We start from the raw sequence: 24,320 nt of genomic DNA on the forward strand, positions 1-24,320 counted from the left end.
AGAGAGAGAGAGACCGGTGCCGGTGGCAGATCCTCACACCGGAGCGTGCCTCTCCGCTGTTTGCCGACGTCACGGTGCCAGCGGACGTCCGGCGGAGTTGGAGCGGTCGCGTGTCGCACGGGACCGAGATCAGCCCGCCTTCCCTCGGTCCGGTGCGCGCGGGCTGCGTCCCAGATGGCTATCTCGCTCTGAATGGCCACTCGGAGCCGGAGAGGCCGATTGTCCTCGGAGCCGATTAGCTCCGGTTGGCGCGGCCCGCTGGGTCCAGAGGCAGGCCCCGACCAGAGACAGGTTCCATGCAGAGAGGCTCCGTGCAGAGGCAGGCTCCGTCCAGAGACAGGCTCCGTCCAGAGACAGGCTTCACCCAGAGACAGGCTCCGTCCAGAGGCAGGCTCCGTCCAGAGACCGGCTCCGTCTAGAGACAGGCTCCGTACAGAGACAGGCTCCGTCCAGGGACAGGCTCCGTCCAGACACAGGCTCAGTGTTGAGATAAGCTCAGTGCAGAGGCAGGCGCCGTCCAGAAACGCGCTCCATCCGGAGACAGGCCCCGTCCAGAGACAGGCCCCGTCCAGAGACAGGCCCCGTGCAGGGCAGGCTCCAGCTTTCGGTGCACGCCAAAATCTCAGCAGCGATCCGGAGACGGCTCCATCCTCTTTTTGCACGATCTTCGACAAGACGGTCAAAATTGAGAGCGCTGAGTTTTTACGCTTTGACCCTGGCAGAAGCTAGCGCTGTTCCTCACCAAGTAGGCGCATTTCCCTCGCCTCGCCTCGCCTCGCCCAGCGTACAACACTTGCTGAGGGGCCATTAGCATATCCCATAACCTCTGGTGGCCCGCCTCCCACGTAAAACACGATCTTCGTGGCCGGGTCCCACGCGGCGCGTTCGCTTTCATTGTGGGCGACGGCGTAACAACAGTCGGAGCATTACCGGTGAGAGGAGGCGCCGTCAAATGAGCACCATTACCATGCGGCCGACATTGTCTCCGGTGAGCCCTGGACGTCCGCTGGACAGCCCATCGCTCCCGTTCATTAAGGACTCCACAAGGCCACCGCTCCAATTATCACCATTCACGCGGCTGTGCGGCGAAATTTCCGGCATGTTTTCGAGGCGCATGCTGTATGTAGAGAATGTGAACACGTGCATTTCGACACCCTGACTGCACCGCTGGAATGCTGGCTGCTTGCATTCGGTAGCTTCTTGCCTCAGGATGGTCTTTTAATGAAATGTGTATGTTTTGGAGCCGCATAGTCATCGTGGTTGGCTGGCGTGACAATTCATAGGCAACCAAAAAAGACTGATAGGTAATATTTGCCAACATTTTTTTGGTTCCATCAAAAAATGGTTTCTAACTTTTTGTGTAGACCTCTTTCTTGAACTCAAGTTTCGGCTGAATTAGGGCCAAGTTAAGAACTGTTTCTTAAGATTCAGACCCATTCAACTTTCATCCACATGTTCCCACACATCATGGACACGTTCTCCCTTCTCCGCTCTCATCATGCAAAGGGTTGTCATCATGCAAACGGTCACCATGCAGTATGCAAACTGTCACATGCATCACTTGTCAAGCAGCTTGTGAATGCTCTGTGTAATGGTGTTTGGTGCATGAACGTGTATTTTAGCACATAAGCACATGAAGAAAAGAAAACCAGTCCTTGCCCAAAGCAATGACATCTAACGTTATCTCGTGTCGTAAATAAACACGAATTGCATGATGCAGGTGTGAAGGTTTCACTTATGCTCCATTATTTTCTGTCGCTTCATGATGTATTGCAGACTGAGTTACACCGTCGACGAACTACGACAGCAAGTACGTACATATGCGATGTCATAGATGGCCCTGCGATTTGTATCAGCCATAACGTCGTCGTTTTTTTGCAAGTGTGGTGCCGGTCCTTGGCACCGCGCCACTGACACTATTCCTGAGCTTCCTCGTGGTTCTCATTCGGCGCTTTCGCTCAACTCCGTGCTTTCAGCCGAACTTGCGCAAAGCATCCCCAGCAGCGTCCAGGGACGCGATCTCGGATCACTGCTGCGGAACTACAGGGCTTGTTGGCGCGTGTTATCACATTTCTATCTTAGAATGTTCTGAGCTGACCGGGACGCTCTTAACTTTGTCCGTGCCGATAGTCCAGTTGGTTTGGGAGCTTGCCTTCCGATCCATCAATTCGTGACGGGGTGGGGTTGAGTCAATTTTAGACGCACGCTGCCTGCCCTTGACTGGAATGGCTTGCGGCCGGTGGCATCGGTCATGCGAAACGTCAGCTGATGCCAAAGGGCAGAACGGACCGATCCCAGCATTGTCACAAATTAAACTTTAGTCACAAAATTACTCGGTTGACCTGGAACTTTGCGATCGGATGGTGGAGGCCAGTGTTCGCAACAAGCACTGGGCTCTGATCCCAGAAACCAATCCATTTAAAAGGCTCGTGCTAAATCGTCAAAAAATGACTGCGCGCTATGTGCGACGGTTGATATATTTAAAGGTCCTCAGGAATTTTTTTCGGAAAGAATGCACTCGTCTTCCTGCATTCATTACCATTCATAGCGCACCTGTATATGCCATGCAAATCCGGCTATCGCCAGCAGGCACATAGCCATCCAACTCACTACCCTCTCGGGGAACTTTCCACTGACGCCTGACAAAAGGCTCTTCACTTTCTCTTTTCACAGATATGTTTTTGTGGTGTATACTTGAATACATCATATCCTAGTCAAAACCAATAACAGCCGAGCAATTACAAGTGTCCACGCACAATAAAAGGCCGTGCAGTGTGCCATGCCAAATCTGTGTTCCGTACATGATCGTTGTTTGCCTTGACCCTTGACTCCTCCAATGACATATTCTTTTATTATCCATCACTAGAGCAGAATGTTCACGGGTTTCAGAACGACTACTTTTAGTTTAAGTATCTTGCCGATTGTTCTCTATGGCCGTCATCGGATCTAGACTGTTTCCTTGATCCCAGGCTTATCCTGAGTCTCTGACGCCATTCCTCAGAGCGTTACAGGTAGCCTGCACGTGAAGGTTTCAGTGTTACACCGCTGATTTAAGGAGAAATTTGCGGCAGTAGTTTCCCATTGTTTTCTTTTTCATTTCGCACATGAGCCTGTAGAGAGTGTCAACGTTGCAAAAGACCTTGCGTCCCATAAGCGGCCCTTTCTCCGCCTGTGTGTAAGTAGCTCACCTGTATATGCTGCTTCCAAATGGATAGGGCATAGTGCCTTTTTGAGAGGACTCCTAGATAGGAACGTCTTACGTTGCATTTACAAAGTGAGTTGCCAAATGACTCACTGTTTTTGGCCAGGAGCCGTCAGGAGACGTTTCTTAGTTTTTCATGAATGGGGTCAGTCGCATGGTGGCACTTTCCCTGACAAGTTCTAGGACGACAGAGGTTACAGGTAAACGTATCGCTGCATTTTTCATTGACACACTGAAATACATACTTTTTAGGAGACAGGTTTCACTAGAAGCGTTTGATAGCATCGGTTTAATGCTCGCATTCTTCCAGTCTTCATTGTAGTGCATCTCGCTTGTCCCGGTACGATAAATCCAAACCTGTCCATTGTCTTCGTTGCACTATGATGTTCAGCGCAGGACGGTTAATGACGGCAGGCAGCCAAGTACCCTTTGTCACCATTATCAGGTTTTTAGAGGCGCAGAAATAACCGCAGACCGTCATGGACCGCACACGCGTGGCCGTCCCTCGGTGGCGGAGACTCTGGCAACAGAGCTCACTTCCTGCACCTCTCGTTACTCCACAACACTCGCAAAACCCCGCTCTGAACGGCGTCAAGCCGTGCTCCTCCTCTTCTTCGCCGGATCTGCATTTGGTCGGGTGTCACGAGCCTGGCTCCTCCGAGCGGCCGCCAGCATCGACCGGGTGTCACGTCCCAGGCTCCTCCGAGCGGCCGCCGGGGTCTGTCGGGTGTCACGACCCTGGCTCCTCCGAGCGGCCGCCGCCATCGACCGGGTGTCACGAGCTGCCGGGTGTCACGAGCCCGGCTCCTCCGAGCTGTCGGCGTCGGCCTGGCGTCAAGAGCGGCCATCGGCGTCGGCCGGGTGTCACGAGCCCGGCTCCTCCGAGCTGTCGGCGTCGGCCTGGCGTCAAGAGCGGCCGCCGGCGTCGGCCGGGCGTCACGAGCCCGGCTCCTCCGAGCTGTCGGCGTCGGCCTGGCGTCAAGAGCGGCTATCAGCGTTGGCCGGGCGTCACGAGCCCGGCTCCTCAGAGCGGCCGTCGGTGTCGGCCTAGCGTCAAGAGCGGCCATCGGCGTCGGCCGGGTGTCACGAGCCGGGCTCCTCCGAGCTGTCGGCGTCGGCCTGGCGTCAAGAGCGGCCGCCGGCGTCGGCCGGGCGTCACGAGCCCGGCTCCTCCGAGCTGTCGGCGTCGGCCTGGCGTCAAGAGCGGCTATCGGCGTTGGCCGGGCGTCACGAGCCCGGCTCCTCAGAGCGGCCGTCGGCGTCGGCCTGGCGTCAAGGGCGGCCATCGGCGTCGGCCAGGCGTCACGAGCCCGGCTCCTCAGAGCGGCCGGCGTCGGTCCGGCACCACGGTCTGTCACGCAACCCGGCGTGTGCCTGCCGTCCCGACGACACGCGCCGTGGATTGGGGCCGCTCCTGCTGGAGCCGCCGCCGGCCCGCGCCCGCGCCCGCTCAGCTCTATCCTGCCGTGGGGAGGAGGCGGCCCGTATCGCTCAGCTCTATCCTGACGTGGGGAGGAGGCGGCCCGTATCGCTCAGCTCTATCCTGACGTGGGGAGGAGGCGATCCGTACCGCAGCTCTATCCTGCCGTGGGGAGGAGGCGGCCCGTATCGCTCAGCTCTATCCTGACGTGGGGAGGAGGCGGCCCGTATCGCTCAGCTCTATCCTGCCGTGGGGAGGAGGCGGCCCGTATCGCAGCTGGAACTCGGCTGAGAGGGGCCGGCCCGACAAATGAGGAGATCTTGTTTGGGCCGGCCCCACAGATGAGCAAATCTCGTTTGCAGGCGGATTCTTGCTGCGTTCTTTCGGGTCAGGCTGTACTGAAATCATTGACTTTGATGCGATGGCACTTTGCGACGTAAAGTTGCCTAGTCTCACTACAAACTTGTCCACCAAAACAAAGGCTGCTCTTCTTTGTCTGTTTGGTTTTCTGTAATCGGAGCCAACAGAACCAACGGAACCAATCCAAATTGAGTTAAATACAAAGGCATGTTAGTTGATTGCTCTGGAAATAAAAGCGGAGCACACCATGAAGTAAATGAAGTTGACGCACAGACAATCCACTACACGAGCATTCCCAGCGGCCCCTCGATACCAGGGCAACTTTTTCAGGGCATAAGGCACGCCGAGGAGCGGCCAAACGATCGAGGCATTCCTCCCTGATCGCTTATCTCGGAGTCGACGAACTGCGACCGTAACGTTCGGCCAGCTGAAAGATGGCCGCCGCCGTAAAAACGCGCTTCCAAAAATGGGGCCGCCGCGTCTGTAGGACTACGGCCGGCGCGAACCGCCACACGTGCTGTTCATACGGATGTGCCAGCGCCGGCAGGGACGCTGTGATACCTGACATGCCCGCTTCCGGCAGGGCACCACAAGACGGGTGCCGCCGCCGGCCGAGTGGTTCGTCCACTCGCGCGTTCAAAGCGGTGCGAGCGCCGAGTGCAGAGACGACACGGAGTGTGTCTATCTTTGTATAGCTTTGGAGAGCTAAGTTCTCCAGCTTTTGCTTTAGCGTTTAGTTTTGGTCGCTACGGCGTCTGAAAAGACGATCTGCATCCGTTCGAGCCACGCGGCTAATGTTTCACGGACTATACCGTGATAGCCGGCGCGAAAGTTGGGGTCACTACTGGGCTCGATTCTACCACTCGCCAATGAAAGATTGCGGCCAGGACCACCGCCCAGCTGCCGTGCTGCGGACAGCACCGCATCACCTCACGGAACTTCGGCGGCGCTGAGGTGAGGACTGAGAAGCTGCGCGAGCGGCCATCACCCGTCCCCGTTGCAGCTGTTCGGGTCCGCTGTCAGCGCTTCTGGTGCGGCCCTGCCTGTCACCGGCGCGGAGGAGGCGGTGTTGGTGCGGCCCGGCCTCCCACCGGCGCGGAGGAGGCGGTGGTGATGCGGCCCGGCCTGCCACCGGTGCGGAGGAGGCGGTGGTGGTGAGCAGTGGCGGACTGTCGGCCGGCTGATGGCGAGGGGGAGGTGGAGCAGCCGACAAGTCGGTCGCGCTGCGGAACGTCCGCGCTGCTCGTTCTGAAATGTGATTGGTGGAAGATGTGCTCAGTTGCCCACTTTGGACAGAGGCTGAACACAGCTAAGGAGGCGCTTTGAAGGGAGAGAGGTTTATGGAAGCCGGAAACTTGGACTCCTGGCCGAGACCATACTTTCCATTTTTTAAAAAGTCCAAATTATTTTTATTTTCAAGAAAGACCACTTAATAGCATATTTGGGAACTCATGAGCTTTTTCCCGAGCTCAAGGAAAGGGAATCGCTTTGCCAGGAATGCTTACTGTGATATGGAACAACGCAACCCTGTAACCCGATCCAACCTTATGAGAGGTATATTTCACATGGCAACCCAAATTACCGAATTTTTCTACCTTGTTTACTGGGCCGATTCTGGACGAGAGCAAAAAGCGGCGACACCGGAGCTGGGGCGTCCGATGGAGCCTTCTCGGGGTCCTGCTCTCGTTTAGCGTTCTCAATGGAGCATGACTGAGCGCGGGCCGGAGGGGAGAGGCGGGAGGGTGCAGCAGAACGGCACTCTGTGAAACCTGAGCTCGCCTAGATGTGGGCGGATACACAGCCACCATTGGGAAATGGCCCGCTTCAATGAATTACGGCCGGTGGGAACTCATAAATTTCAGCGTTCTTGCTTTGCTACTGATACGCTGAGATCATGTTGCTCATGCACCAAGCACGGTCAGGCCACCGCTATCGCCTCATGGAAGCGCGGTGGCTCTGGGGTCATTGTTTCAGTGATATGGTCGTGCAACGCATCCGTCGGAAAACGACAGCGAAGGCTTTGGCTGTGAGCTGAAGCATTCGGTGGTGGACGTGTCCGACTTTGATAATGATAGTGAGATGGGCCTGATAAACAACCCGGCATTTTCCCCAGCTCGCTTGGTATTGGCACATCTTTGCAGTCAAAGTACGAAACGTCGCCATGAAAATTAGCCAACAAGGCCCGGATCACGCGAACAGCTCGCTCCTTCAAGGTTGCGCATTTCTGCTCGGCCTACATATTACCAACACAGAATAGTAAACCACGAAACACGAGTGAGCACAATACAGTCGGGTTCGTTATCACCAAGGGAGACAATGGCACAAAGCCACTATCTGCATCTTACCACACAACATTGTGGTAAGCTCACGCAACCTCGGGAGGCGGTGCGTTTCCAGCATGTGCACAATGGCTTTTAGAGATGAAACAATGTTGCAAACAGAACATACTTTGAATTGGGAACACTCATTTTCATAACCTTTACAGCTCTAGTGATCAGTGTTGCTTAGTAGTCAGTGATTTGACCAGGATATAAGAAAAACATAAAAATGTCATGCATCGGCGTTTATGTACTACATGCCTTGACCCGCAAACGTATACCTACATCGCTGTAACCAGGCACCTCCAAAGCCGTTACGGGCACACTTAGATTAAAAGAAACTAACAGTCAAATTTTATGGTCCAATCTTGTTCAAATTATAAATGCTGTCCCATATAAGTACCGAGCCTTTCAGTCTAAAACACCCCCGAAAATGGCCGCCATCAAAGGGCGCCGCTCGTCGTCCCCAATTAACCCTGACCACATCTAAACTGGCGGCGTGCCTCATCAGCCAGCAGCGTCTGGCTATTGAGCCATCATTATCCAAACTGCCAACCCGGCGTTAACCTGAGCACCGAACGTACACAAAAACAGCGCCGTCTGCAGCTACCGTGCTGGCCACGTCGGCGGCGGGGAGTGGCTCATCTCGTGAGGATCTGGCGTCAATGGCGCATGCGCGCTGCAAAGTGAATCACCGCTATGCAATCCGTTCACCATGCTTTCGGCTTTGATGGACCGGACATGGCCGAAGTGAAAGTAAATCACTGCAATGTGTTGTATGCAGTGCCATAACTTGCATCCGTGCTATCCTCTTCGGCTTTAGGTCAGCCAACTTGAGTGGCCGACCACTGGCCAGCAACGCTTAAATACGCTGGTTAGATCCTCTGCAAAGAGCGCGTGAACGCCACATTCCTCCGATCCGTCGCTGCTTAAGCCTGGCGACAAATCACGGCTGGGTGGAGCGGCCGTCCTCGGCGCCCATTGGCTGCGATATCACGTGCCGCGGAGCACGGCCATCGGTCAGGTGACACCCCCTCCCCCTCCGAGAGTCGTGTAATGCGCGTGTAAACGCCACCTCCGCCCGCAGCTCGCTCGGTCGATCTGGCGATACCGAGCTCACGCACTGCGCCACGACTGTCGCGCGCGCCACGGCGGCCAGCGCGCCTGTCCAGGGCGAGCGATTTAGTGGCCTGTTGCTGCCGTTGGAGGGGGTGGAGCGGCGGCGGGGCGCTGCCAGCCTCCCCCACCCCTTCCGTTTGCCTCCCTCCATCGCTGGTCAGGCTAGGGAGCTATGTGGAGGAGGAAACTTCCCTGCAGCCTCTGGACGCGTAATGACGCCGTCCACTGTTCGTGGTTTCAGCGGCGTGTCTTATGAGACTGCACGCGTGCGGGTTTCAGGCTGATCGCATCTGCAATAGGCTCATGGATCTTAGCCCGCTTACATTCCAGCGTTGTGCCCGCAAAATGCGGAGACTGTGGCTAAATGGAGCGACGGAGTTGGATTCTGCGATGTGATTGAAGTACACTGCCAGTTAGGTACAGCTTAATAAACGGTTGCAGGTCATGCAGAGAAAGAAATTAGGTACGACTAACTTGGCCGACGCATTCATCACGAACGCCGACACATATCTAGACTCACTTTTTCCTCGTCTGTGGTCCTAAAAACTCTAAACGCAGCCACTCCTCGGCGCACAATGCACCCACTCGCCGATAACCCTGAAACTTCGGCATGAAGCAGCCGATCTGTGACTCAATAGACCTTTAGCGCCACTCCTGTCGGCCGCATGACGGATGACTCCGCCTCCTCCACAGAGCCGGGGCTCCGGCTCGGCCGGCGGCCCGGGCGGGGCGCCACCGGCGCCGCCTCCTTGACGCGTCCCGGAGCTGCCCTGTCGTCCTGGCCGGCCCGGCCGGCGGCCAGGCCCGGCGGCGCGTGTCACGAGGTAATGCGCCGATGCGCCGATACGGCGGGCTCTGCTTCGTGGAGGCCCTGCCGTCCGTCAGACGCGGCCGGGGGGGGGGGGGGATGACGAGAGGCCGCCGGACGTGCTGCTCCCGCCCCTGGCCCCTGGGCACTCCAGCACGACTGTCAGCAGACGGGACACCGCTCCAGCACGAATGTTAGCAGACGACACACAACCCCAGTGAGGCTGTCAGCAGACTGGACACCGCTCCAGCGCAACTATTAGCAGACGGGGCACCGCACAAGCACGGCTGTCAGCAGGCGAGACACCATTCCAGCACGGCTGTCAGCAGGCGGGACACCGCTCCAGCATGGCTGTCAGCAGGCGAGACACCATTCCAGCACGGCTGTCAGTAGGCGGGATACCGCTCCAGCACGGCTGTCAGCTGGCGGGACACCGCTCCGTCGCAGCTATGAGCAGACGAGACACCTTTCCAGCACGGCTGTCAGCAGACCGGCCACCGCTCCAGCACGGCTGTCAGCAGACGATACACCATTCCAGCACGGCTGTCAGCTGGCGGAACAGCACTCGGGCGCGGCTGTCACCAGAAGGGACACCGCTCCAGCACGGCTGTCAGCTGGCGAGATACCGCTACAGCACAGCTGTCAGCTGGCGGTCCGGCGCGACACTTCAGTGGTGCGATGACCGGGCGATATCGCGCCTTGCAGTCGGGCCGCTGACAGGCGGCAGCCATTGTCGCGGCCGGCCGGTCAGTTCGATCCCTGCACCCGCCGCCGCCCGCCGATGGCTTCATGCGGCGGCGGCGCTGCTGACGCGGACAGGGACGCCTCCGGACGTCTGTCGGCGGACGCGACGGCCCCGGGTGAGAGACGCGCCCTGCAGGCGGTGCGCCGGGCGAGAGCAGAACCGTGGGACGCCGACAGGTCACGGGTCATGCATATTTGGCGACGGACGAACTGATAAAACAAGAACTTCTCCGGCGGTGTCGATTTCTTGCCGGTTTTAGGTTGGACCTCGCAACAACTTAACTGATTGCGGTCTTCTCATTACATTCAGGATCATGCAAGCAGCCTGTCCATTGTTTCTGGTGTTGGACTGCGTGGCTGTATCGGTGCTGTCCAGCATTAGGCACGCCTGTTCGTCAGATCATGGAGACCGAACTACCAAGAGGAAGAAGCTTTAGATCCCATCTCCTGCAGGTCGGAGCGGCACCAGTGGCGTCCTGTCACCGCTCTGCCCCTCTCTGTCCTCTGGAGCGGGCACAGCGAGCTGTCCTTTGTGGCGCGGTCCCCTGCCGTTAACTTTCACAGCACGGCTGCCACCGCCCTGGCCGCCGCTCATGGAGCCGCATAGCCTCCACCGGCTGTCGCCGCCCAGTTTGAATAAGGCGTCAGATGACAACCGTCGAAGCGTCCCATCTCACCTGCGAACAGGCGTAACACGACCTAATGAGCGGTCGGGGCGGCGCTATCGGGGCATCGCGAGCCGCCGCGGCCGCCAGCGAGCCGCGAGCCGCGTCCTTCCCGGGCCGGCGCGCCTCCGCCGTGTTTGACAGATACAGCCGCGAACGGGGAATTAATTACGGACCTGTCGACCGGCCGCTGCGGAAGAGGTGGCCAATTAGCTGGCCCCGATCGGGATGGCGCGGCGATGGGTGCGCGACACGAGGGATTCGTCACCGGAACGCGACAGCTGACATCGGGTCGGCGCGAGACGAGTCTGGTGCAGGGGGGCGGAGGGAGTGACGTGGACACCGGATACCCTGCCAAGGCCGTCGCCAACGAACTGGGACTGCCTGTGCAGGTGTTTCGCTTCGCACGCATGGCAGAATACAATACATGTGTGCGAAATTTTTCCAATAGGTTTTTCGTCGCAAGTTTTCAGTCGTCTTGTAAACTAACGATAGGCGGAGGGACCTGCGGGTTTGATGCTGAATGCCAGTTCATCACAACAAAGTTGTTGTCTTTAAGAGCTTTCTCGTAGACCTTCTCTGGAAATTTAGCTCCAAACACTTTGGAACCTTCTCGTGGTGCTACAGGGTTCCTCGCATTGTTGGTCATGTACAACTTCGATAGCAACAACAGCAGACAAAGGGATGCCAGCCAAAGGGGTATCAGCTGATGCTAACCCGAGCACAAATATTAGAAAAAATACTTTCAAGGGCTTAAGTGGAAGGAACCATTTGAGAACTGAGTGTCAACAGCGGCAATGAGTCGGTCGGAATCTCCTCAGTTCGTTTCGTTTCATGTGACGTCGGTTGCCTCCTTCGAGTGATTTGATCATTCGCAAGATCTTCTATCACCGCTATAGTTGAGCATATGACGTTCAAGATTATTCTGAAACAATCGTGTTGCATTCAGACTTTCCTGTCTTTAGGTATAGGTATATGTAAATGCGGCCGTGGGGAATGCTGTGCCAGCTTGCACATAGCGTTGCTAATTTATGTATCCGTGAAACCTGGAGTTGTGCTGCGTCATGTACTAACACGAATAATCCGTCGGCTTATATGTTCACTGCGCAAGTCCTTCGAATACACACATGGATGAAGGTCATCGTGTTGCACAGCAGCTGCAGTGACTGTGAATGGCCGGTGGGCTGCTTCCTTTGGCAACGAGCTCTCGTATACAGGCCTAAATGGTATCTGGAAATTCTAGCGACCTTGTCAGGCCGGTCCTTGTATAGATTACGAGAAAAGAATGTAAACATGTCACGTAAATGTGTTGTGTCATCGAAGTGGCCAGAAACCTTTCAAAGTCACATGACGAATCAATCAACCGACAGATCAAACACAACCTCCAAGTTGCGCTGCCTGAACCAAGGTCACGTGGTTTTCAAAATGTTTTCGAGGGGACTTTTTAATCCAACTGGCACGTGACGCACGACCGCCGTGATTGCCGTCTTGGTTCAGAAGAAGCATGCGACAGCGCTGCCACCCGGCTGACGGTTGGGGATCACGTTGAAAGCCTGATGTGAGCCTGACATGAGATCGGCTGCCGCACCCGCAGTAAATAGGCGCATGACGTCAGGACCGATTATGCATTCCGCAGACTCTTTGAAGCTACGACAATCCAGACAAAGTTGCCCCTAGGGCCGGAATGCATGCCAAATGCGTCTGGTAACAGATGCTCATTGAGAAAATCGTTTCAGTTTTGTGGAGCCGAAATGCTGGCGTACCAAGCGGACGGCAGAGTTAATGGTAGGCGGCTGATCTCGACGGGCCCGTGCAGGAATGAGGGCTTGCATCACTGGTCATAAATCATGCCAGTAGCAAGAAACGCTTCCTAATTGGGTGATTTTGCTGTGCAAAGCATTCCGTCCTGCCGTCTCCGAAGTCTGGGGGAAAGACACTCCTCCTGCCTGGTGACAAGTCCTGCCTGGTGACAAGTCCTGCCTGGTAACAAGTCCTGCCTGGTGACAAGTCCTGCCTGCTGACAAGGCCTGCCTGGTGAAAGAGCGGAGGCAACGTTATCCGCCGACCTGGACGGCACAACTCGTGGTGGGTTCAGTAAGCACGCTACAGGCTAAACTTAGCATGTTTCCTGAACCCAAAAGCCAGCCATGCAAATTATTTGGAGTGAATTTATTACACATGGAGGCATCACTGATGTGCCCTGCGAAATGCGATTTTCCTTGCGACAGTCGTTTATTTATCTTCATCTTTACGACTTGGCTAAACTAACGACCAAGCATGATGTTTAGACTTTCAAAGTTTTGTTTAGAGGGATAAATCAGAATTACTTATGCATTCCTTTGGGTGGGACCTTCTCCTTGAATCGGGCGATCTATGATTCGCTTACACACGTGTCCTATTTTGATCCATCGCGATCATTCGGCTCGCATGCGTCTTTCTACAAGAATATTTTCCCTACGACCCATCATGCACACCTTGCAGGACTTGTTGCGAAACGCTTATTGGTATATGCGTGCAAGTGCATTTGTATGTTTCCGGTAGTTAAACTTACGTTTCTGGAGTCTTATCAGTTTGTCAAAACTCAAGACTAGCAATAAGTCAACCCAGCAGCTCTGCATACCACATCACTGTAACGCCGCGTAATTACCATCGCCTGGATGCTGTCAGTCCGTCAGTTTATCGAGGCGCCGTCCACCCCAAACATTGACTCAGCGCCCAGACACCATTGACCTGCGGCCGTGCCCGCCCGCCGCCCGTCCGACATCGTGACTGCCGGTAAAACGGCCGCCCTTGTCGTTCGGCGGAGGGCTTCGGCGATAATTCCCGCGGACGTCTTACGCGCCCAGTGGTTTAACGTCCACAAAGGGAAACAAATCAGCCCGGGTCGGAGTGCTCGCGGGGTTCCGCGGTCCTTACTCAGATTGGGATCAGCGCCGACCAGTAGGGCAAACATTCCAGCGGTGGGAGGACATTCCGGCCATGTTCAGACAACCCAACAGCATCGCAACCGAGACCAGTCGCGGTTATTTCCGCTTGCCTTGTTTGGAGCGGTTTCTCTGACGAATGAATGAACTTGGCTGTGTGAAACACGCCAGTTTCCAGTTCACGCTCTACCACTCCCACATGATGTGTCCATTTGTATTTGGACGCCACGTAACCCTCTGCTGTTGGGCATGCTCAGTTATGGTTTGATGACCCCGTTAGATGTACGTTAGTCTCCCTTTCTGACCAGCTCGTCCTTTCCTGTTCCGATCACAGCTCTACTCTGACCCATCTCGTTCCAGCTCGATTGTGCGTGGCCTTCCGCTGCTCGCGTTCTTCACCCCCGAACGGCGCCGCTGTCGCTCGCCGGGGTTTTATTGTCACTCTGTCCTTGTCCCTCCCGATTCATCGTCGTTCCTCGCATTCGGCGGCGGCCGGCTATCGATGGCGACATTTGATAAGCCTTTATCGGCGACGGCGGCGGCGGCGGCGGCGGCAGCGGTGCGCGGGTCCTCCTCAGCGGAGGAGCCCGGCTTTGTAGAGTGACACACGGTCGCGACGGCCTTGGTGGCGCCGGGCGCGCGCCCGCCGCCGGCCGGCCCATACAGCCGTGACCGCTGGCGGATGTAGCGGTGACTTATGACGGCTGCAGCCGAGGGCCACCACGCGCCGCCGCCACCCCCGGGTCGGCGCACCCCGGCTGGCGGGCTGGCGCCGAACGGCGCCAGCTTGGCGCCAGCTTGAAGCTCTGTTTCTGGGTGGCGTAAGATGCGCGAATGTTTGTTCACTCCACTGCGGGTTAAAAGCTGTGGACGCGGTCAGCGAGGGTACCCATGGTGCTGACGAGGTGGCGGTTGCATACCCATTTCCCATGTCTCATGCATTGTCATTCAGAGCGTGATGGTCTCAGGGTCCGGGCCACAGTTACTTCTGGGAAAATTAGAATTTTTGTTAGATTTACTTCAGTTTTTATCGCAACAAATGGTCTCGAGTTGATTGAGCCCTAGCAGCATTAAATAGGTAATTACGTACATGGTTTTATGGCATGTCTTTTAAAAATGAAACGTGTGCTTGCCTTTAAATCTAAAACGTTCTTCGCCGACATTCGTCGTTAAAATACCATGGGATCAAAATGGCGACCACATTTTTCATTTCCAAAAGGAATAATCTAAAAGCCGCTCTGATTCACTCATGGTCATCACTAAACAGCCGGCAGTGACTTTCCTGACAGTGCCAAAGCCTAGGCTACTATTCCCACGGTCGGCGTAACTCCACCAGGATATCCAGGCCGGGGGCACGCACCCTGCTTTCCTGTTACCAACGAGGATACTTGGCTCACTGGGAGCCTGTTTAGCCTCGCTAAAACTTATAATGTATGCACCGCCAAGCTTCCAACAGGCTGTTAGGCCTCCTGACCCGACCGGTCTGAACTTCACACTGCAAGTGGAGCGGGAGCCGGCGGCAGGCCGGCCGGGTGGATCTCATCTGTGCCCTCGGAGGGGGGCCGGCAAGGGGTCCGCCCAGCTGCCGCCCGGCCGGTGTCCCGCAGCGGAGCGCACAATGCCCGCATCGGGGAGCGCGCCGGGCTCGACGTCGCCAAATCACTTTGTTTTGAAGATTTTTCACCGGCGGGCCGCAAGAATGCCGCGGCGACGCCTGAGATATGGAGCGGGCTGGCTGGAAGGGCACCGTCACATGGCCTGTCACTGTCAAAGACCGACCGCTCCACATTCTAATAACTGCCATTCATATCGCTCAGTGTTTGGTGACAGCTGCCGGCCGCGGCATCATCGCCTCAAAGCCGGCAGGGTATCTGGCTCCGGTACGTCATCCTCTCCCAGTCACGGATTCACCGGATCAGCGGCAGCTCGCCGGCGAGGAGGGACCATGACCTGCAGTAAAACTCAGATTAGAGCGTGATCTTCAAATAACGGAGACCCTCTGGCCGGAGGATCCCAGTTAGGTTAAGTCAGGCGGCACGTAAGCTAGCTTTCGAGCATAGCAGGGCGCGCCGTTCTCGAACAGCGTATGTGTATTTCTACCGGTTTGAAACCGGAGGGGTCCGAGCGAGCAGTGGTCAGGTGTTCCGTATGTTTCGGCGCGGGTTGTGCGGGTCTCAAACTGGGAGGGAAGTGCGGATATCGCACGGCAACATACACGCGCACCACTCCCAGTTTGAGAGGCCAGCGGGACGGGCGCCGGTATATGAGAACTGCCTGATTTACACTCACTTGTAAGCATGAGAGATCCATATGGTTTGTAACAAAGGTTGTGCACAATCCTGCCCTGACGTACAGACTAGACACACTTGAGCGGTCTAGCTGTGTTATGTTCTGAAACAGGGTCTGTACATAAAAACGTGAAGGTTTCGTTACTTTAGATGCACCCCCTGATTCGAACGATACCTAACCTCTCCGTTTTACAAAAAAGTATTGACACATGCACAGATATCCTGCGAATAAGGCTCAATAATTTCGTGTTTGCATTTTTTTGTGTTGCCCGTGCGCTGTAAAAAAGTGTTGCCCTCAACTTCCACGCACCATAGCTGTCCGGATCAATGCCTTTTGGCCGTAATGTCACGTTTGGTTTGCTTCTTCGTTCATATGTTGTTCGAGTTTAGCTTTGAAGAATATAAGGTCGACGTCCACTTGCACTGCGTCTACCAGGACCTTACAGCATCTGTAGAAACCATGTTGGATGAGTGGGCTCTGCAAACTACTTCCCCGCCTCCTGGCCGACCAGACCATAACATGCCGTCTGTTTAGATGTTGACGCTAAACTCTGCTGGGGGCGCAATGGACCTTTGCCCAGTAGACTTTATTATCTATATCAGCATAATGATAACGACATTTAATCGGATCCGTCGTCATAAAATATAATAAGATGCCGCTCAGTGCCGTTCATTCAAGCCACAATGGCACAATTATACAGTCAAGCTGCTTTGCCATCCCCGCCTTGCATCACAAAGTTTGGCACGACAGCGCACCGCACCACCGCACAAACCTCACCGCTGCAGAGCGGTGAGGCCCTACTGACATGCGGTCAAACATTGCCACGGTGGTCGGTGGTCACGCGTGTACATAACACGCTTATAAACAGCACACAGCGCTGGTCGTTTTGAGCCCCACCAATGGCGATCGCCTGTGAGAGCCGGGTCAGTTTCCACTCAACAAAGTGAGGACCCGTCTTGGCCCTTTCTCTGACATACGTGTCATAATCTCATTGTACTGCGTTACACAACACATAGTTATCATGACTACCAGTCTAGCAAGCTAAGGAAAGAGATAAATGCCTGGAAGTCAGACCACATAGGTCTAGGTGCCAGGCAACCAGTTATTCTCAGGTCACTTTAATTTATACCAAAAATAGCAAACAAAAATAAAAGAGCGTCGCGCAGAACACGTTCGGCGGATCATTATCGTTTGCTTTCACTGTTACGGAATCCCTCCGCCACCTTGTCGACGAGGAAGTAGCTTATCTACCATTTTATCAGCATCCCAATCCCATGCGTCGATAATTTATTCATTGGATGACTTGGAGACCCATGCTGGGCACACGTCGGTGGTGAAGCGCTACAAATTGGGCGTAAGCAGAGCCTAAACAGCGACGCAGTCGCCGGCGCCGCATGACAGAGCGACACAGGCTCCAGCGCCGCGTGACAGGGCGACACAGGCCCCGGCGCCGCGCGACAGAACGACACGGGCCCCGACGCCGCGCGACAGGGCGACACAGGCGACGACAGGAGCCAGGCTGGCAGCGAATCGATTAAAACATACTTTCTCCCTTCCATAAAGTAGAGAAGAAGGCACCAGCAAAACGTAGTGTTAACCACCTAAAATGCAATGCTATTGCGTTTACAATGTTCGCAAACTGTCTATATTATAAGACTATATAACTATGTAGTATATTTCTTACTGCTTATAGTGTTAACTGTCCTACGTACACTCACGTTTAAGAAGCATTAAAGTGACAACTGAATGGTTCGTTCGTATGCACGGTTATTTATGCATGCCCGCCGAAACACTGACAAGATTTGGTGTTTTGTGTGAATGGTTAGTATTCCGATCCACCGGCCAAGTTGGTTGGCATTCCGGTCCACTGGCCAAGCGCTGAAACCTAGCTCTAAATATCTGGCCGGCTCTGATGTTCTCTCAGTTCGAAGACCTCGTCGTTTCTAGCAAACCATGCACACATCCGCAGTTGTCCCTTCGTCTCTCGTCTTGCACCGTCGCGCCAGCCCCGCGGGTACGCTAGCCGCCAATGTTCCGATCCATCCTCCAGCGCACTGCTCCGGCCCCCCCCCCCCCCCCCCCTCCCGCGCTGCAGGACAAGGCGAGCGGGAAGGGAGGCTGCTGAGCCTTCCCATGTTGCCGGTGACGTTTACGACGCCGTTGGCCGGGCGTCGCGGCCGCGGGGTGTCAAGGCTCTAATTGGCTGTCACTGGAGGGCGGCCGGCGTGCAGCGGGTCCGAACGGCGCACAGGGCTCCCTGGGACCGCGACCAGGACCCAGGAGCCCGTCGTGGGACCGTTCCCGGGGGCGGAGGGCCCAGCAGTCAGCGGCCTTCGAGATGGCGGGTCTCGCAGTAAGCGACCAGCTGGTGAGGAGGGTCAGACTGAGGAAGGCTGCGAGACGGCGGTACTCATTGGCAGACCGTTCCTGGATCAAAACCACGTCGTAAACGGATCCCCAGGACGGTAGCTCCAGAAAGAATAAGACAGGTAAATGTCGGGTGTGCCTGGTACACTAACAAACGAGATACTCCTCCATAAAACTGCGTTTGATTGTTTGCTAGGGAGCCAATAAAGACAGGCGTACTGAATCGTATCGCGGTAGCAGAGAGCAACTCATGAAGCAGTTGCTGTGATTCGTTTTTTTTGTAGTCATGACGACTTGTTTCCTGCGACTCTTTGTTCGTATTGTTCCAAACGCTACCAAGTCCCCAGTGTTGTGTCACATTTTTTCATAGCGTTGGTTAGACAATGCTTCTTCATGTTAATCCCGCGTGAAGTAAATAAAAGCATCCTTCTAGGTCATGCTCCTGCATGTGGTCCGTCCCGCTTGCGCTGCAAATACGCTCAAACGTGAATGCTGCACGTTTAGTGACCACAAAATATGTTGGTGGTAAACAAGTTGGACCCCTGGCTGGAGGTCATCGCCACCACCAGAGCAAATGAACCGGAGCATTATTATTATCATGTTTGGCGGGTCTAAATGCTGTGGTTCACCGCAGCAAACACGAATGAATTAACGATGCCTATTTGTTGGTCCCCGAAACATCCTGGATGACTGATGCTGGAATGAAGTTTGCCAAGATTGGGACAATAATTGGAGAGCTGACCTTGTGGGACAGGGATTTAATGAGCCCCACCTGTATGCCGCCTGCGAATGTAGACATGCTGGCGATGGAGACAATTGCTCCAACGGTCGGATGCCTGCCCACCGCGTGGTCCGCGAGGGCTTCTCACCACAACGGCACGGCTCCTGCCTTTATGTCCTTATTTCGACGTGGGATGTCTGTTAACCATGGCTGCGACGTGACTGTGCTTGGCTATATGTCTGAGAATCGGTGACGGGGTCACGACTGCTGCTATCTTTCCATGAGCTTTCGGTGTCTGTGATTGCCGTTTAAACACTGCACGGGGTTTAATGCTCGAAGGAGCCGTCGCCCAGCGCACTTCATTATATCCGCCATCGAGTTCAGCGGCGTTCATGCTGCAGACCGCCACACGACCGCCGCTGTTCTCACCCCAAGACTTGACAGTCACCCCACGGACAGGCACGTCCACCATGTCTGTGGCTTGGCCGTGATAGCGACACCGCGATCCCGCCATTCCATCAGCAGCGAGCACATTCTCGTGCCGGACGGTCTCGCGCGTCGGCGGCGGCCAGAGGGCCCGGTCCCAGCTGGGAGCGCGGCCCAAGCGAACACCCCCAGTTAGGAAGCCCTGCTCCAGCGGACACCCCCGGCCAGGAATGAGACAAGGGCCTGGCTCCAGCGGACACCCCCGGCCAGGAGGGAGGCAAGGGCTCTGCTCCAACGGACACCTCCGGTCCGGAGCAGGCGACAACCCTGCTTCAGCAGACACCCCCGGTCGGGAGAGAGACAAGGGCCCTACTTCAGTGACACCGCCGGTCAGGAGGAGGCGAGGGTCTGGCTCTTCGGCCTGCTATCGCCGCATCGGCCGTCACACCTGGCGCAGCCGGGATAGTTCTCACGCTTGGGCGGTGGTGGCTGTCCGCTCAGACGGCGCTGGCGCGCGCAGGCTGGCCGAGCCGTGGCATGGCCGACGCTTGGTCTCCGGGACTGGCGCTTGATGGTGCGGTGGCGTTATACAACGGAAGAGGGAAGACCGCATGCTCTTGAAATTGAGATCAAAACTAGATTCTTCGGTGCAGACATCCTAACAGAAGTGAATTTAAGTATTAGAGGCCAGGAGTGGCCAAATGACATCGTTATTGCGGTAATCTAGATTGTTCTAAAGTAAGGATTGTAAATTCAAATCCACCATTCACTTTTCTGTGCACATGCAAGGGTGGGTGTTCAGCGATGCTGGCAGACAGGATAGAGTCGCTGTGTGTGACCACCAGCCAAGGAAGTTTCCCTTTACCTGGGCAGGGAAAAGTGATGACTTATGCGAAATGCGCCGCTCATGTTTTTTCAAGTCGGTTGAAACGATGAAGTGCTGATGTTTCCGCGTTTGCTTTCCGCGTAGTACCCTCCACTACAGCACACAAAAGCTAACATTATGGCCTGGGCGTGGCATCAGCCCACCGGCCGGGAAGGCGAGCCTCGGCAATCTGTTGCCGACGCTGCCACCCGCCATCGGAGATCTGCTGCCGACCCTGCCACCCACCATCGGTGATCTGCTGCCGACCCTGCCACCCATCATCGGTGATCTGCTGCCGACCCTGCCACCCACCATCGGTGATCTGCTGCCGACCCTGCCTCTAGCCATCGGTGATCTGTTGCCGACCCTGCCACCCGCTATCGGTGATCTGCTGCCGACCCTGCCACCCACCACCGGCGATCTGCTGCCGACCCTGCCACCCGCTCGCCCAGACGTGACCTTCTGGTCCCCGGTCTCCAGAGGAAAATCGAAGCATTAATCAGAGGGGCACGGGCCAGCCGAACTGGGCACATGGCTCGGCCGACCCGCCCGGACCCCGTCAGCCCCCGGCAGGCTGCTGTCGGGTCAGATCCACTTCCAACGCATTGCTGGAGTTACTCATGAGTAAGCATGCTGTCATTGCATTTGCACACTACGTGACTGTCTTTGGTTTTGCACGGGGCCACATTTAATAATGGGGTCATCATTCTGTTTTGCATGAAACCCTTGCATTCTCGTGCTTCTGTAAGCAGCATTTGAATTATTGCTCCGATCTACATACTTGTTTTTCGCGTCACGCACTGTGAAAACATTCACCTCGTGGCAACTGACGCTCAGCACATGCCTTCCCCGGAGCGTTGTGTGTGTGTGTCTGTACACAATCCTTCCATAGCCTTAACACGTGCTGGAACTGGCTTCACTGTCTTGGTCGTCGTAATTGGGTGCTACATACGTAGTTTCGTATGATTGAATGGTCCCAGCTGTAGGCAGCGAGCGTGGTAATCCTTACTTATCGTAATTAATCGCCCATTAACACATGCTAAATTCATGTCACGTGAATTCGTGTTCTGCAGCGATCCGAGCACGGAAGAAGCCCACTCAGATGGTCATTCGCTCACTGAGAGTTGATTAATGGGAGGCTTGACGAGAGCAGTGGCCCCAATGGAAGTGTTCTAACCTCTGAATGGCAGCACGGATCACAATTGGACCGGTCTTCCTTCTCGCTCGGAGACCGGCCCGGGGCGGTGTATCGGTTAATGCGCACGACCAGCCACCTCCGACCAGCCATGGGAAATGCAGTCGTTTGGGTACGATTTGGCCCTAGGTATGCCCGGCTGTGCCTTGGGGTAGAACAGTGGCCTGCCCATCCCAGCCGTGTTCAAGCACGTATGCTACCATGACCTTCTGTTGGCCCTTCATCTCTCCTCTCATACGCAGTAAGCACGGGAGCCTCCAGAGGATGGAACTTAGTCATGAACACTGCTGCATGGTGGTGACTAAGGCCTCATGCATTTTTAAGCTACGTCACGCCACAAATGTGTACATACTTTGTGAAGGCATAGCGCTGGTAGTCGTCGGACGGAACATCAGCCCCCTGGCCATGCGGAGCTCACCTTGGCTTGGAATGGCCTCTGCGTGAGCAGCGGTTCGCCGATCGGCGCTGTTTCGCCTCCATCGGCCCACAGGTCAGTGGTCGATCGATAGACCTCTGACCCCTGGCGCTCGGCTGACCTTGACCTTTGCCACGCGCCCCGCATCCGGTCTGAGCCGCGGAGAATCGGTCGATCTCAGTCGCCGCCGGCGCGTGGACGTCGCGCGCAGTTGCTGGGCAGGAAATCGGGGGCGTTACTAATAGCCCTACTGACAATGCTCTGCAGCGATGATCGGCAATGCTCTGCTGGCAATGCTCTGCTCACCAGCGGCTGCAATCTTCGCAGGCTTGACGCTCGCACAGGGACAGCTGTCACCAGCGGACTGTTGTCGTTTTCCCAAAACATCATATGTGGAAATAATTTCTGATGTGCCTTAAACAACTTTGATATTCGCGACTGGTTTTAAGTTCGACGCCAATAGTTATCCCGATTGAGGGGTTGACAACTGACCCACACACTGAAGTAAGCGTGCAGTGCAAGTATGTTGGGTTCATGGTTCAGTATCGAGCAGCCTGTGACCAGCGGCTGCATTCTTCGAAGGCTTTACGTTCGCGCAGGGACAGCTGTCACCAGCGGACTGAAGTCTCTGATCCATTTCCTGTGTGGTGTCGCCATAACAGGCGGTGTGCAGCGTAAGTCTCGTCATACCTTTTAGAACCATGATTTTCGAGGGAAAGCCTTCGTCGCCGGACTGTGGCCGTGCTCTCGCTGTGCCGGAGCCAACCGGACGGTGACCGGCTGCGTCGTCTGTGAGCTCCTCGCCAGGTCCATTAACAGCCGACCGAGCTGGCGTGAAGCCGACTTTTTGCCGCGCCAGGCTGGCACCGAGCAAAAACCGCCGGCAATGACGGAATTGTTGCGCGCAGCGAGGTGTCCGGTGATTGGACATAATCTGTTTGATTTGTCCGGGGTGAGTCGGCACAAGTGTGGACCCCGTGTGTCCGGACCCGGAGGCCGCTGAATGGAGGGCAGCGCCGCCGCCGCGCCGCTCCACACGCCGCGGCCCGGTCCGGACCGACGCCAACATGGCCGACTGCGGCACCCCGCCGAGGCGTCTCTGGAGGAGCGGCGCTGCGTGCGGCAGAACGATGACAGACGATCCTCGGGGATCTGAGTGGAGTTAGGAGTCTGTTTAGATCTTTCAGTCATTCGCACGGTCACTGGGTGGCGCAGGGATCTGGATTCGCACAGTTGTTGATAGTCACCTGTTGGTTTAACCCACATATCCCATTAAGCAGAGGCTGGCAATTTCCAACCCATCCCGGATGCCCTGCTATTCAAGTTGGCAAAAACCCAGTCCTGCTCTGGTTCTTTGCCAAGTCCGGTAGCTGTTGCGCTCAAGAAAGACGGACAGCAACTCTCCCGCTGCCAGGTTATTAACTGCAGTTTTTCTCCCGACGTAAAAGCTGCAGCGACTAGCAATTATAAAACTGCGGTAAAAAGTAAGATCATTTCAGCGTTACAAAAACTCAGGATGTGAACGCGGTAGCCAGGCAATCTTCCGTCTTTGTTAAGTGTAGAACCCTGTTAGCGACGTTGCATCGTCCATGTTGTATGGTAATATCCCGTAAGCAGCGCAGTTCTCTTGTGGTTATGCATTCCGCCTCAAACGACAAAATTGGGCGCCGCATAACTCGTGACGTAAAACAAAGGAGCGCCGCGTGAGGGGCATTCATCTGCCGCCGAAATTCCCGGACGTAAGGTTGTGACACTCAACAGCTTTTGCCAGTCGATTGCAAAACAGCCTACAAGCCTGGAAGATACGACAGCGCTCTGGACTCGGATGGTACTGTGACTGTGTGTCGTCTGGCAGGACGCCGCCATGTGTGCTCAACTGATGGCTTTGCGTTTTTAGAACACGGAGTAGGGCGATAAGTCGTACCTCGGTCAGAACTATCCTCATCGCCCTCGTTCCCTGCACCCTCCAACTACAGCAAATACACCCTTCCCGCGCCTGCTGCTCTGTAACGTGGCGACTCCCGCGGCGCCAGTGCCCCGCTGCAGACCCCCTCCCCCCCCCCCCCTGACTCCGGCGCCGCAGCCGGCAGCTGCCGCCCGCAGCGGGCGCCGTGCACGGCAGACGTTTAATTACGGCTTCTGTGGTCGGCCGGCGGTGTTCGGAGGCGCGGGGGGCGCAGGCTCAGTCAGCGCCACCGCCCGACCATCCGCGCCGGTCGCCGGCCGCCGACCGCTGCAGCCGTGTAATAGGAGCAGGGCTGCTGCTCGCAGCGCCCGCCCGGCGGGGCTACCCGCTCCGCCATCGGTCTGAGGTGCGGAAAGGCGGCGTCGTATGATACAGGCCGAGGGCTGGGTCAGTAAAACGCACGATGAGCAAGGCACTGCCTTCTGCGGCGCCTGCACCGCTGTTCATTAATCAGGGACTGTGCGCGGTGTTTGATATGCTGGGAACGCTGGCGCACGCATTGCGCAAACTGTGTGG

The 24,320-nt window shown here is 56.0% G+C and overlaps 1 protein-coding gene across 1 annotated transcript in view; it reads right to left on the reverse strand.

The window, feature by feature from the left end:
• Positions 1–4,138: 4,138 nt before the first annotated feature.
• Positions 4,139–24,320, reverse strand: part of LOC119102981 (formin-2-like) — a 95,113-nt gene continuing 74,931 nt past the window's right edge. The window contains exon 3 of the mRNA XM_037226432.1: positions 4,139–4,174. Coding sequence (XP_037082327.1) covers positions 4,139–4,174 — 36 coding nt within the window. The remainder of the gene's footprint in view (positions 4,175–24,320) is intronic.

Source organism: Pollicipes pollicipes, unplaced genomic scaffold (genome assembly GCF_011947565.3).
Source record: "Pollicipes pollicipes isolate AB1234 unplaced genomic scaffold, Ppol_2.1 Scaffold_5724;HRSCAF=6776_pilon_pilon_pilon, whole genome shotgun sequence".
Taxonomy (NCBI): Eukaryota; Metazoa; Arthropoda; class Thecostraca; order Pollicipedomorpha; family Pollicipedidae; genus Pollicipes; species Pollicipes pollicipes.